The sequence below is a fragment of the Macaca nemestrina genome, chromosome 13, assembly GCF_043159975.1.
Source record: "Macaca nemestrina isolate mMacNem1 chromosome 13, mMacNem.hap1, whole genome shotgun sequence".
Lineage (NCBI taxonomy): Eukaryota > Metazoa > Chordata > Mammalia > Primates > Cercopithecidae > Macaca > Macaca nemestrina.
The window spans coordinates 74,792,882-74,805,512 of record NC_092137.1 but is presented as its reverse complement, the minus strand read 5'-3'; the positions used below and the strand labels follow the sequence as shown (position 1 = coordinate 74,805,512).

The 12,631-nt window shown below is 53.3% G+C and overlaps 2 protein-coding genes across 2 annotated transcripts; one reads left to right on the top strand and one right to left on the bottom strand.

Annotated features, from left to right (window-relative positions):
• Nucleotides 1–2: 2 nt before the first annotated feature.
• LOC105465310 (DEAQ-box RNA dependent ATPase 1) lies at nt 3–8,748 on the top strand. Its single transcript, XM_011713716.3, has 12 exons — nt 3–375; nt 759–1,014; nt 1,294–1,487; nt 2,180–2,564; nt 2,918–3,145; nt 3,235–3,334; nt 3,436–3,594; nt 3,679–3,870; nt 6,325–6,444; nt 6,613–6,803; nt 7,129–7,319; nt 7,810–8,748. Exons 1-12 carry the CDS (start codon nt 326–328, stop codon nt 7,964–7,966), a joined length of 2,223 nt encoding a protein of 740 aa, XP_011712018.1. The 5' UTR covers nt 3–325; the 3' UTR covers nt 7,967–8,748.
• Nucleotides 8,749–9,256: 508 nt separating this feature from the next.
• LOC105465301 (T cell leukemia homeobox 2) lies at nt 9,257–11,957 on the bottom strand. Its single transcript, XM_011713693.2, has 3 exons — nt 11,210–11,957; nt 10,546–10,783; nt 9,257–10,443 (listed from the first exon to the last, which is right to left on the bottom strand). Exons 1-3 carry the CDS (start codon nt 11,607–11,609, stop codon nt 10,227–10,229), a joined length of 855 nt encoding a protein of 284 aa, XP_011711995.1. The 5' UTR covers nt 11,610–11,957; the 3' UTR covers nt 9,257–10,226.
• Nucleotides 11,958–12,631: the final 674 nt, after the last annotated feature.

Sequence of the window (12,631 nt, the reverse complement as noted above, 5' to 3'; positions counted from 1 at the left end):
CCAAGCGATGAGTGATAAATTAAGGAAGTGTAACTGAACTGAAGACCCAGCTTGGGTGATCAGCCCAGGTTTTGGACGAAGCTGCTGCAAAACTACAAGTCCCAGCATGCCTTTCACAAGCACACTACACATCATCTGTAGAATTCGCACATGCTCAGTGTGGTGGCTGGAGCCTGTTTTCCATAGGTTCCTGACTAGGTTAAATAAGGTGGAGCAAATAGCCCCACCCCAAAAGCAGTCTTCAGGATTTGAAGTTTGAGCCTAGCCCTGAGGTAGAGCCGGAATTTACCTTTGTACTTACACGGTCAGGGTTGGTGGTGACTACATGGGTCTGGAGCTGGCTGCCGTCCTGACGCGTCCTAGAGCTGCAAGCAGGTTTGAATCCAGGATCACTTGGACTGCTGTTCCTCTCCCCACCCCCTATATTCTTTATCCTTTTCCCTTCAGGACTTTCCCACAGGTTACTAGGTCTCACATAATTTCTACTGCCCTTGAGGACCCCTGCCTAAGTAAGATTTCTACTACCTGCCGACAGTACTAGTATCAGGCAGGTTTCTACTACCTGACTATAGGGACTGTCGACTAACTCTCAGTAGCCCCTTATGAAAATACCCAGCACTGTTTCCTAGCAGGAAATGCTGGGAAGGGTGGGCCCCAGAGCATGATCAACTAAAGGTAGAGGTTAAGGATCAGGGCTGAGGTGGGAAGATGGTGTCAGTCACCAAATATGACCTTACTGACTGCTCTGCCTTCTGCAGGTCCTGCCAGAGAGCCACCATGGCCTCTCAGCCTCTCAGGCTGGCAGAAGAGTATGGCCCAAGTCCTGGGGAATCTGAACTGGCTGTGAACCCCTTTGATGGGCTTCCCTTCTCTTCCCGCTACTATGAGCTGCTGGAGCAGCGCCACACCTTGCCCATCTGGGCTGCTCGCTTTACCTTCTTGGAGCAGTTGGAGAGTAACCCCACTGGAGTGGTGCTGGTGTCTGGGGAGCCTGGTTCTGGCAAGAGCACCCAGGTGTGGTGGGGGTTGTAGGGGCAGGCTGATTCTGGGAGTGGACAAAGGGAGGAGCTAGGGAATTGGCCTTTCCGTGGGCACGGGGGGTACTGGACTTCGTGGGGTCATGAGGAAGGTGAACAAAGAGAGATGGGATGGGTTAGGCTGGCCCAGGAGGCTGGTGAAAGACCAGGGGACTCCCCAAATATAGAAAGATTAAAGTGGCCATAGTTCCCTGAGCACTTCTGACTGAAGTCCTACAACTTCCTCACTGGTTGTCCTTCCCTACTTCTATCCCAGATCCCTCAGTGGTGTGCAGAGTTTGTGCTGGCCAGAGGGTTCCAGAAAGGACAGGTTACTGTCACGCAGCCCTACCCTCTTGCAGCCCGGAGCCTGGCTCTGCGGGTTGCTGATGAGATGGACCTGACCCTGGGTCATGAAGTTGGATACAGCATCCCCCAGGAGGACTGCACAGGGCCCAACACCCTGCTCAGGTGGGGGCCTCTGCAGGCCTTACCCAAATCTAATTCCCCTCACTCCGTAGAAACAAACCCATTCCTCTGGCATCTCACCATACCCTCCCTCAGCCCAACTCACTCTTTTTTATTTTATTTATTTTGGAGACAGGGTCTCACTCTGTCACCCAGGCTGGAGTGCAGTGGTGCAATCACAACTCACTGCAGCCTCAACCTCCCGGGCTCAAGTGATCCTCCCACCTCAGCCTCCCAAGTAACTGGGATGACAGGCGCATACCACCACGCCTGGCTAATTTTTATATTTTTTGCCATGTTGCCCAGGCTGGTCTCAAACTCCTGAGCTCAAGTGATCCGCCCACCTCGGTCTCCCAAAGTATAAAGCATGAGCCACCGCGCCTGACTCCCACTCACTCTAAATTGTGTGTGGTACAATGGCTAAATTAAGCCCTTGAATCCCAGCCAGGGCCTCAGACATTCAGCCTAACTCTCATCAGAAAAATGTCACTTCCCAGTTGGAGTATACCTTGTGAACAAAGTGTTCTCAGTGGGGTTGTGGGGTCACAGTTATGGGTCCACAGGCTCAGGAAGTCACAGCATATTTTTCTGACCTTCAATATCAAAATCTACGTCCCTTGCGGAGAAGTTCCCCTGAGCTTGTGTGGCTGGTCAGTGTCCACACTGATTCCTCTGCCCACTACCAATGTCAACAGGTTCTGCTGGGACAGGCTGCTTCTGCAGGAGGTGGCCTCGACCCGGGGCACTGGAGTCTGGGGCGTGCTGGTACTAGATGAGGCTCAGGAGCGGTCGGTGGCATCAGATTCACTCCAGGGGCTACTGCAAGATGCCAGGCTGGAAAACCTTCCGGGGGACCTCAGAGTGGTTGTGGTTACTGACCCAGCCCTTGAACCTAAGCTCCGAGCTTTCTGGGGCAATCCTCCTATTGTGCATATACCCAGAGAGGCTGGTGAGAGACCTTCCCCCATCTACCGGGACACCATCCCCCCTGATCGAGTGGAAGCTGCCTGCCAAGCAGTGCTTGAGTTGTGTCGGAAGGAGGCTCCAGGAGATGTGCTAGTGTACCTGCCCAGTGAGGAGGTAAAAAAAAAAAAAAAAAGCCTGCAAAAGGAGGTACTCATCATCTTCTAGTCATAGGGAATGGGAATGGGAGCAATGCCTGTTAGGAACAGTAGAGTTGCAGTATTTACTCTCCCCTGGGGTCCCAGAGAAAAACTTGAGGATTTCAGAGTAAAGAGGTTTACCACTCACTTTTTTATTCTCTTTAATGCAGAGATTTGTGATTCAGTGAACCTCTGAAATTATAAAATCTTCAACTTTATGAGTATTTGCATTTTCTCAGAGTGAAGGGCCATAACTTTCAACAGTCTTTCAAAGGGATCTGTGACCCCAAAAAGGTGAGAACTGCCCTAATGTCCCACCCTTCTCCTCAGGAAATTTCCCTCTGCTGTGAATCCTTGTCCAGGGAGGTAGAGTCCCTGCCTCTCCAAAGGCTTCCACCACGAGTACTGCCCCTTCACCCAGACTGTGGACAAGCTGTTCAGGCTGTATATGAGGACATGGATGCCCGAAAGGTTGTGGTCACTCACTGGCTGGCTGACTTCTCCTTCTCCCTCCCTTCCATCCAACATGTCATCGACTCAGGACTGGAGCTCCGAAGTGTGAGTGAGAGAGAGATGGCGGTGGGGTAGTAAAGACAGAAATGGCCCACTCTGATCTGTCTTGGCCTTGGTTGGGGCACGGGCAACAGGTTTACAATCCTAGGATCCGAGCAGAATTCCAAGTGTTGAGGCCAATCAGCAAGTGTCAGGCAGAGGCAAGACGACTGCGAGCAAGAGGGTTCCCACCAGGTAAGAGCCTTTGCCCTCACTGAAATAAAAAACCCAAGAGTCACCAACATGCAAGCCCTGAGAAATCTACAGTGGTCTTTCCCAGGTCTTTTTCCCCTCAGGATCCTGCCTCTGCCTGTATCCTAAGTCCTTCTTAGAACTAGAAGCTCCACCATTGCCCCAACCCAGGGTGTGTGAGGAGAATCTGAGCTCCCTGGTGTTACTACTAAAAAGGAGACAGATTGCAGAGCCAGGGGAGTGTCACTTCCTGGACCAGCCTGGTGAGTACCTCTCCTGCCCAAGTATTGCCATCTGATCACCCAGTTCTGAAATTTCACATCCTGTAAGCCCTGTTTCCTCACCAGCTCCAGAAGCATTGATGCAAGCCCTGGAAGATTTAGACTATCTGGCAGCCCTGGATGATGATGGGGACCTGTCAGATCTGGGCGTCATACTATCAGAATTCCCTCTGGCCCCTGAGCTGGCCAAAGCCCTGCTGGCCTCATGCGAGTTTGACTGTGTGGACGAGATGCTCACCCTGGCTGCCATGCTCACAGGTATAAATCCCTGCTGTAAATCTGTAGCTCTTGCAGCCACTTCAGCCCTTCCCCTTGGGTTTTGGTGCTCCTGAGGCTAGCCCTTTCCTCTCTGCTCCAGTTGCCACCCCTCACAATGCCTAAAGAACCAGGCTTAGTCACCTATCTCCCTCTTGTCTCTTTAGCCTTTTTTCTCTGCTGGTTCTTGCCCCCAGCATGCTTAAATCTCTCCTAATCTGTTATTGCTAAAACTCACACACTCCTCTTCCTCAACCCTATCCTCCCCTTCAGCTGTGCAGCATGATTTCTATCCTATTCTAACTGGTGTATTGCTCACCTACTGCACTCCAGCTTCAGGTCTACCATGCCAGTGAAACAGCTTTCAACTCACCAGTGACCTCCCAGGTACCTAATCCAGTGGATACTTTTGAGCCCTTATTCATGACCTTCTTTTATACTTGAAATTGCTGACCGCTTCACCTTGAAACTGCCTCCTCCCTAGGCCTCTGTAATGCTGCTCCTCATGGTTTTCATCCTACATCTCTGGCCATCCCCTTTATCTTTTCCTCGAGCTCTTTGTCCTCTTGTTATCCATTGTAAATTGGTCCTCAGGGTTCTATTCTTGCCTCTTTTGTCTTCTATTCCCTGAACTCTCTGAGCAAGTTTATCCACAACCATGGTTTGAAGTTCTACCTTTAGCCTTAACATTTCCAAACCTTGTGCCTTGTATCTCTCACCCAATACCATTCTTCTGAATCTGAGAGACAGAGAGAAAGAGAGAGATGGAGAGAGGGATGGGGAGAGGGGGAGAGAGGGAGAGACAGAGAGAGCATATCCCAACTCCTGATGGACGTTTCTTTTTTTCATTTTCTTTTTTTTTTTTTGAGACAAAATCTCACTCTGTCACCCAGGCTGGAGTGCAATGGCATGATCTCGGCTCACTGCAACCTTTGTCTGCCAGGTTCAAGCAATTCTCGTGCCTCAGCCTCCCAAGTAGCTGGGACTACAGGCATGCACCACCACACCCAGCTGATTCTTGTATTTTTAGTAGAGTCGGGATTTCACCATGTTGGCCAGGCTGGTCTCAAAGTCCTGACCTCAGGTGATCCACCCACCTCAGCCTCCCAAACTGCTGGGATTACAGCCCTGAGCCTCGGCGCCCAGCCCCGATGGACATTTCTACCAGAATAGTTAACAGTACCTCAGCTCAGAACTGAACTCGAATGCTCTATTAAACCACTCCCTCGCCACTATCACCACAAAATCTTTTCCTCTCTCTAGAGTCTCAGATTCAGATAATACTATTATCCTGCTGCTCTGCTGCCATCACTCTAGACCAGTCTTTCTCCAGGTTATTTCACTTTTATCTTGTAAAAGTAAATATATATTCACCTGCCCTTCTCCATATTCACTTCCAGTGAATATGGTAGGCAGGATCTGCCAATGGTAGGTCCTCCTCATTGCTCAGCTGGATTTCCTCAGTAACCTCCTAACTACTAATGTGAACTTTTTCAGACACATGGACTCTCTTACTTAAAAACTCTTCTTCAGCCAGGCATGGTGGCTTGTGCCTGTAATCTCAGCACTTTGGGAGGCTGAGATGGGAGGATCACATGAGGTCAGGAGTTTGAGACCAACCTGGGCAACATAGTGAGACCCTGTCTCTATAAAAACAAAAAATTAGTCGGGTGTGGTGGCATGTACCTATAGTCTCAGCTACTGAAGAGACTGAGGTAGGAGGATCATTTAAGCCTGGGAGGTTGAGGCTGCAGTGGGCCATAATCACGCCATTTCACTCTAGCCTGGGCAAGATAGTGAGACCCTGCCTCAAACAAACAACAACAAAAAAAAACACAACTCTTCCTCTACAGCTACTCTTTACCTTGAAGATAGTTCCTTTCCTCAGTACTCCAGGGTCTCATGACCTTACCTATACCTACCTCTTCAGCTTTATCTCCTGCCATTCTGCAACATGTCATTTCATTCCCTCCACCCATCCCAGATGGCTTGCAGTTCCCCAAATATGCTATGTTATTAACTTAGGTGCTATGCTGTTGCCACAGTCTAAAACATACTCCCTGCCCCTTCTCCACTCTGCTAATTCCTACTCAGATTTCAAATACTAACCCAAGGGTCCTCATCCTTTTCTGTTACATCACTCACATCCTCACCACCTAAAGCCTTGATTAGTTATCCTCCTCTTTGTTTCCACAGTACCATATACAAACACCTATCATGCTTATCAAGTCTGCTTACCTGTTGGTCTCTCCCACCAGACTTGAAGCTCCTTGATGGCAGATTGTATTTCATTTGTTTATCCTCAACGTTTAATAAAGTGCATAACACCTAGAAGTTATCTGTCTTTTGAATAAAGTTCCCAAAGGGACACTTCGGCCTTTTCAGCATTCCACCTTTACTACTATCCCTTCCCATTTCCCAAATGGCAGATTCTACCTTCCGCTCTTCTGCCTCCAGCTGCCCCTGGGTTTACGCGTCCTCCACTCAGTGCAGAAGAAGCTGCCCTGCGTCGGGCCCTGGAACACACAGATGGTGACCACAGTTCTCTGATCCAGGTGTATGAAGCCTTTATACAAAGTGAGCTCTGCATCCTCTTATAGAATCCCAGATTGTCCAAAGAGGGGAAATGTTATGCAGCCAGCTGACAGATCTCTATGTTCAGAAAGAGGAGGACCTTTGGCTAAGGGTTGGGTTATTTCAGGGGTCTCAAGGACTTTAGTTTAGCTGGTCCCTTTCTTCTCCTAGGTGGAGCAGATGAGGCTTGGTGCCAGGCTCGAGGTCTGAATTGGGCAGCATTGTGCCAAGCCCATAAACTTCGGAGAGAGCTCCTAGAACTCATGCAACGAATTGAACTTCCCTTGTCCCTACCAGCCTTTGGCTCTGAGCAGAATCGCAGAGACCTTCAGAAAGCACTGGTGTCAGGATACTTTCTCAAGGTTAGAGGAAAGGGTGGGGGTGAGGATGATCAAAGGAGCAAAAGGCAAAGAGAACAAATATTGGTAAGCCACTTTGAAATCAGGGTCCAGGTGGCCATTCAAAAGATTCTTTAGATCCAGAAAGGACTTTTCCCTTGAGGATTTGGGGCACAAGGGGCTATGGAAAATGCCATGAGGTATAGTAGAGACCAGACAACACCTAGAGGTAATGCTTTACTTTTAATACTCTCACCACCCTTACTCTTTCTCAGTCCCCTTTTCTTTTTTTCTACTGTCTGCCTCTTCCCTTTTATTTATTCCATCAATATTTTTGCCTTTCAATAAGGTGGCCAGAGACACAGACGGGACTGGAAATTACCTACTCCTAACCCATAAGCATGTGGCCCAGCTCTCCTCATACTGCTGCTACCGAAGTCGTAGAGCTCCTGCCAGACCCCCACCATGGGTGCTCTACCACAATTTCACCATATCCAAAGACAACTGCCTTTCCATTGTTTCTGAGATTGAACCACAGATGTGAGTTCCCTGACATCCTCCTACACTGCCTATTCCTCTCCCTGGGGCCAAAATTATGGCTGGGGAGTTAGAGAGACAGAAGAAGGGATCTTAGTGGTTAGTAAAAACATGATCTGAAGAGAAAGGAATTGTGGAAGGGCTGGTGAGAAGTTTAAAAGTCTGCATCATAAGAGAAGATGCACTTTTGGAGACCTAGGCAGGAGGAGTGCTTGAGGCTAAGAGTTTGAAACCACCCTGTGCAACATACTGAGACCCTGTCTCTACAAAAATTATTTTAAAAAGATTAGCTGGGTGTGGTGGTGTGCACCTGTAGTCCCAGCTACTTCAGAGATTGAGGTGGGAGGATTACTTGAGCTCAGGAGTCTAAGGCTACAGTGAGTTATGATGATGCCACTGAACTCCAGCCCAGGCAACAGAGCAAGACCCTGTCTCTAAAAAGAGACAGAGAAAGAGAAGATGCAGATCATCTAATTATGACTCTCTCTATTAGGCTGGTGGAATTGGCCCCTCCATACTTCCTGAGTAACTTGCCTCCCAGTGAGAGCAGAGACCTCCTGAACCAGCTAAGGGAAGGAATGGCAGATTCTTCAGCAGGGAGCGAATCATCCTCAGTCCAGGAGTTCAGAGATCCCTGTGTCCTGCAGTGACCTGCCTGCCTATGGAATGGAGCTGGGTTCATCTCATCACATTAGATTCTCCCTCAGGGTGGCACCAAAGCACCCAGACAGATTTAGAAGCCCAAAGTTTAGGGTTAAATATAAACCCTGGAAAGTGAGTCCCAAGAAATGGTAGGCTGGGAATGGAGAGAATGGGGTAAACCACAGTCTACATAGGGAAGGACTCTTTCCTTAGCCTTCTCTTATTGATTGGAGAGGGACTGACATGCTCCCCATTCTCTCAACTTTGCCAAACCCATTCTTGTACTCCCTTGTGGTCTATAAAAGATTTTTCTGTGGTGCCAGTTTTTAGTTTGGTCCTGCAGTGCCATATACAACATCCATAAATCAGCGATGATACTACAGTAAAGAACTAGGGCCAGCTCCTCCAACTATAGTTTGCAGCCTCTTCCCATCTCCAGTCAGGCCTTCATTCTATGATCAACATAGTTGTCACTAGCACAGGCATGAGTTGTCTGACTACGGTTGGTCTCTAGCCTGGCCTCTCTTCCCTCTGTCACAGTGCACCAGTCTCCAGGGGACAAAGGATGGGGGTGCTAGAGGAATCAGATAAATTCTTCCCTTCCTCATACAACTTAAATCCAATTCCTTTTTAACCCTTAAGGCTAATGCAACCATCCGCTAACTAGACTTTCTATTAACAAGCTTCCCAGCAGCCCAGATACACCGACAAGCTGAAGTCTTTCGAACAACTTCAGAGACATCATGCTTTCCTTTCTTTCTTCCTAGGTTCTCCTCCTTCCCTTCCCCTTTTCTGCCCTCGAATTTTTTTTTTTTTTTTTTTTTTTAGATGAAGTCTTGCTTTGTCACCCAGGCTGGAGTGCAGTGGTGTGATCTCGGCTTACTGCAACCTCCACCTCCCAGGTTCAAGCGATTCTCCTGCCTCAGCTGCCCGAGTAGCTGGGACTACAGGCACATGCCACCATGCCCGGCTAATTTTTGTATTTTTAGTAGAGAGGGGATTTCACCATGTTGGCCAGGATGGTCTTGATCTCCTGACCTCGTGATCCTCCCACGTCAGCCCAAAGTGCTGGAATTATAGGCGTGAGCCACCGTGCCCGGCCTGCCCTTGGACTATTGACTTAGGTATTCTCCATCATCTTGCACATTGCAAACGTGGTTGTCGAATTTGGTGGAAAGGTTTAGTCCTTAGAACTCGGCTTTTCTCCTCAGAGTGCCCTCCCTCAGAGATTCTATCTGTTCTCATTCATTCTATCTAGGTCCACCTCTATGTGGATGTCAGTTGATCTCCCTCAAAGGCACTTCTCCAGGATTTATTTTCTCTAGGTATAACATTTAGTTTTGCCTGTATAGTTAATCTTGCTCCAATCTTCCCAATTTCCCTTTCATCATCCACAGCACCACTGATTTCCTGATGCTGCACATTTCCAGTCGTGGAATTACCTTTGATTCTTCTTAAGCTTGTCACTTCCAAATTATTTTCAAAATTCTCTTCACCCTAACTCCACTGGGCCCATTAACTTTGTCCACTGTTTCCTCCTCTCCCTTCTCTGTCCCTATGTGACACCAGAGCCAGATTTTCTTTCTAGATTTTCTCTTTCGTTGGGTGTGTAAGTATCCTACTCGCCTCCTGCCCAGGCGTGTTGCCGGAGGATGTTGCCAGCAGGCTGAACACACATGACAACGTGAGGCTCAAAGTCAGGAAGGAATCCTTAGCGATTATTTTACAGTTGAGGGATGATGCCCGGGGTGGACAACCCTCTGGTTCCGGTCACAATCAGCCAGCCTCTAGCGCTCCGGCACCCCCTCCATGACTTCGCAGTGGTAGATGTCTTCCTTCCTTCACACCTTTGGTACGGACCCAGCGTGCACCGCGCGCAATGCCGCTAGCGCCCCGCAGAGCCCCAGCTCCCGACCACCCGCCGGAGAATTCCGAGTCCCTCAGGAAAGCAGCTCCCATTGGCCAGCCCGGCCCCCTCCCCGCACCTCATTGGCTACTGTCCTGCAGGTCCCGCCCTCTCGGCGCCTCAGGTTCCAGCGGCGGCTTAACTGCAGTGAAGTGAAAAATGGCGGGAAGGGCCGCCTCTGAGCGGACCGTGCATCTGCGCAACGCTGGCTTGGGAGTCAGCCGGTGGTGGGGGAGCCCTCGACGACAGCCTCAAGGCCTGCCGCTCCTCACGCGCCCGGCTGCCACCAGGCCATGTGCTCAGGCAGCCGCGCGCTCCACCGCTCCGGGCCCGGCGTTCCACGCCGATCGGACGGGCGTCGCTCACACCACCGAGGCGAGCCCGGACACGGAAGCCACTTTGTTGTCCTCGGCCCAGGGCTGCAGGTTCTGCAGCGCGAAGAGCGACGAGTTGTGCAGGCAGAGAGGGTCCGGGGGCAGCGGCGGCCGCAGCGGCCGTGGCAACGCGTCCTGCTGCAGGTGCAGGAGCAGCCGGCCCGCGCGGTGCCGCTCGGCCTCGCGCTCCTCCGCCGTCTGGCGCCTGGGGAAGGGAGACGCGGGGTCAGCGGGGTTGCCCGCCGCCTCGCTTCTCACCAGGCCCGGCCCGGGGACACCGTCCGCCCTCGCCCGCGCCGCGCCTCACCGCCACTTGGTGCGTCGGTTCTGGAACCACGTTTTGACCTGTGCGTCGGTCATGCGCAAGGCCTTGGCCAATGCCGCCCTCTCCGCAGAGGCCAGGTACTTCTGGCGCAGGAAGCGCCGCTCCAGCTCCAGCACCTGTGAGCGGGAGAAGGACGTGCGCGGCTTCTTCCTTTTCGGAGGGGTCCGGTTTTGGTAGGGGTGGCCTATGCGGCGCGTCCCAGAGAAGGGCGAGAGCGCAGCTACCGGGAGGAAGAAAGAGCAGGGCAGGGTTTGCAGGGTAGCCCTAGGTGCCACTAAGAAGGCCGCGCCGCTGTCCAGGCCGCAGAGCTCCCGCGCCCTGCCCTTACCCGGATCCTAAGCATCAGCCGAGCCCTATAGCCAAGAAAGGCCCTTCCCCTGGGATGCTAGGGAGGCGTCCCCTGTAACTTCACCCTACCCTCCCCGCGCCTGGACAGTGGGACTGCAAAGGAGGGCGCGGGCACCGACGGCAGCTCCCTCCCCATCGCCTCTCGGAGGCAGGACCCAGAGATTCGAGTTGGGGGAGGATCCCCTGGGAGGATCTAGTGGGAGGTGTGAAAGGGGTACTTGAGTTGGAGCAGAAAGCTAAGAGATGAGGAGACGGGGTCAGAGTCGGGCGTGACACTGGAGGGGTCAGACAACCTCACCCGTGAGCCGGTCCTTGGCAAAGCGGCGGCCGCTGTCCATCCAGGGGAAGGTGAGTCCCGCTAGGCCTCCGGCGCCGCCCAAACCCGAGGGCCCAGGCACTGCAGGCGCCCCCGCCGCGGGCGGCGGCACAGGCAGCGGGCGGTGCGCAGGGACGCGGATCACGCCGCCCGGGCCCACTCCGGAGCTGCCGGGCAGCGGGGCCAGTGAGCCAGCGGGACCGTAGCCCGAGGCTCCGTGGTATCCACCCGAGAACGCCCCACTCTCCCCATGACCCTGGCCCCCGCGACCCGGACCTAGGCTGCCCCCAGGGGTTTCGGGGCCGCTCAGGATCTGATCGATGCCGAAGCTGATTGGCTCGTGGTGTGGGAGGTTGTGTGGACCCAGCATCCCCGGCTCCATCGGCCCGGGCCGAGAAGAACCGCCGGAGGTTCGGTGGTTGGGGAGGATGCCTCAGGCAGCTCCAGAAGCCCGGCGGCGGCGCGCTCCGGACAGTGACCTCAGGGGCCCGCGGGGCTGGCCAAGGCAGGGCGCCGGGGTCCCCAGAACAGCAGCATCCCTGTGCACCCGGAGCAGCCGCGCCCGTGCCAGCCGCTGCCGGGCGTCCGCGCAGGGACTTGCATCCCGGGGGAGCACGGCCGGCTGGGGCCCCTGGAGCTTTCTTGCTGGCTCTCAAGCGCAAATAGACGCTGGGCTGCCGGCGCCGCTGCCCAAGTCCCGGGTGGAGAGGGTTGGCCAGCTCCGGCTGGGGCAGTGACTGACGGATCGGCCCGGGTGGGTAGTGGGGGCTGGGGGTAGGGCAGGGGCGGGGCCCAGCAGTTAAAGGGGAAGGGACGCCTGTTTGCGCCAAGCGCAGGGGGAAGGCTGGCTGGTGGAGATGTGCGGGGCGGGGGACAGGGGGCCAGGGTGTTAGGAACCAGGCTCAGCGCGGGAGGGGCCCGAGCATGGGCCGCTGAGTCAGCGGAGATGCTCACCGCGCCTCCATCCTTGCTGGCCTCCGCCTTTGGGTTGCCTCCGCCTCACCGGCTTCCTCCGCAGGTGCCTCCTCCCCCAGCCCCCACTCTTCGCCTCTCGATGGATCCTGCTGGCCAACTCCTGGATTCGTTGTGGTCCCCGCCTAAGTGCCCTCGAAGACCAAATCTCGTTGTGGTTTCCCGGCTGCGTAAGAAGCGGCTGGGGAACGGCGCCCGGTGAGCTGCAGGCCCAGGAAGAGAACAGGTGTGGGAAGGGGACGGCAGGGGCTAAGGGCGGGGAACGGCCGCTTTGGGCCGGCGACCATGGTGCGCCTTCCGGCCTCTCCTGCAGGTTCCCCCCAGCCCTGTTCATGCGCACCGGTAATTGATGTCCCGTGTTTCTTAGAATTTCGATTTTCTGAAATCCGTGTAAACTGGACCATGGCTCAACCCCGGCCAAATCAGGCCGGT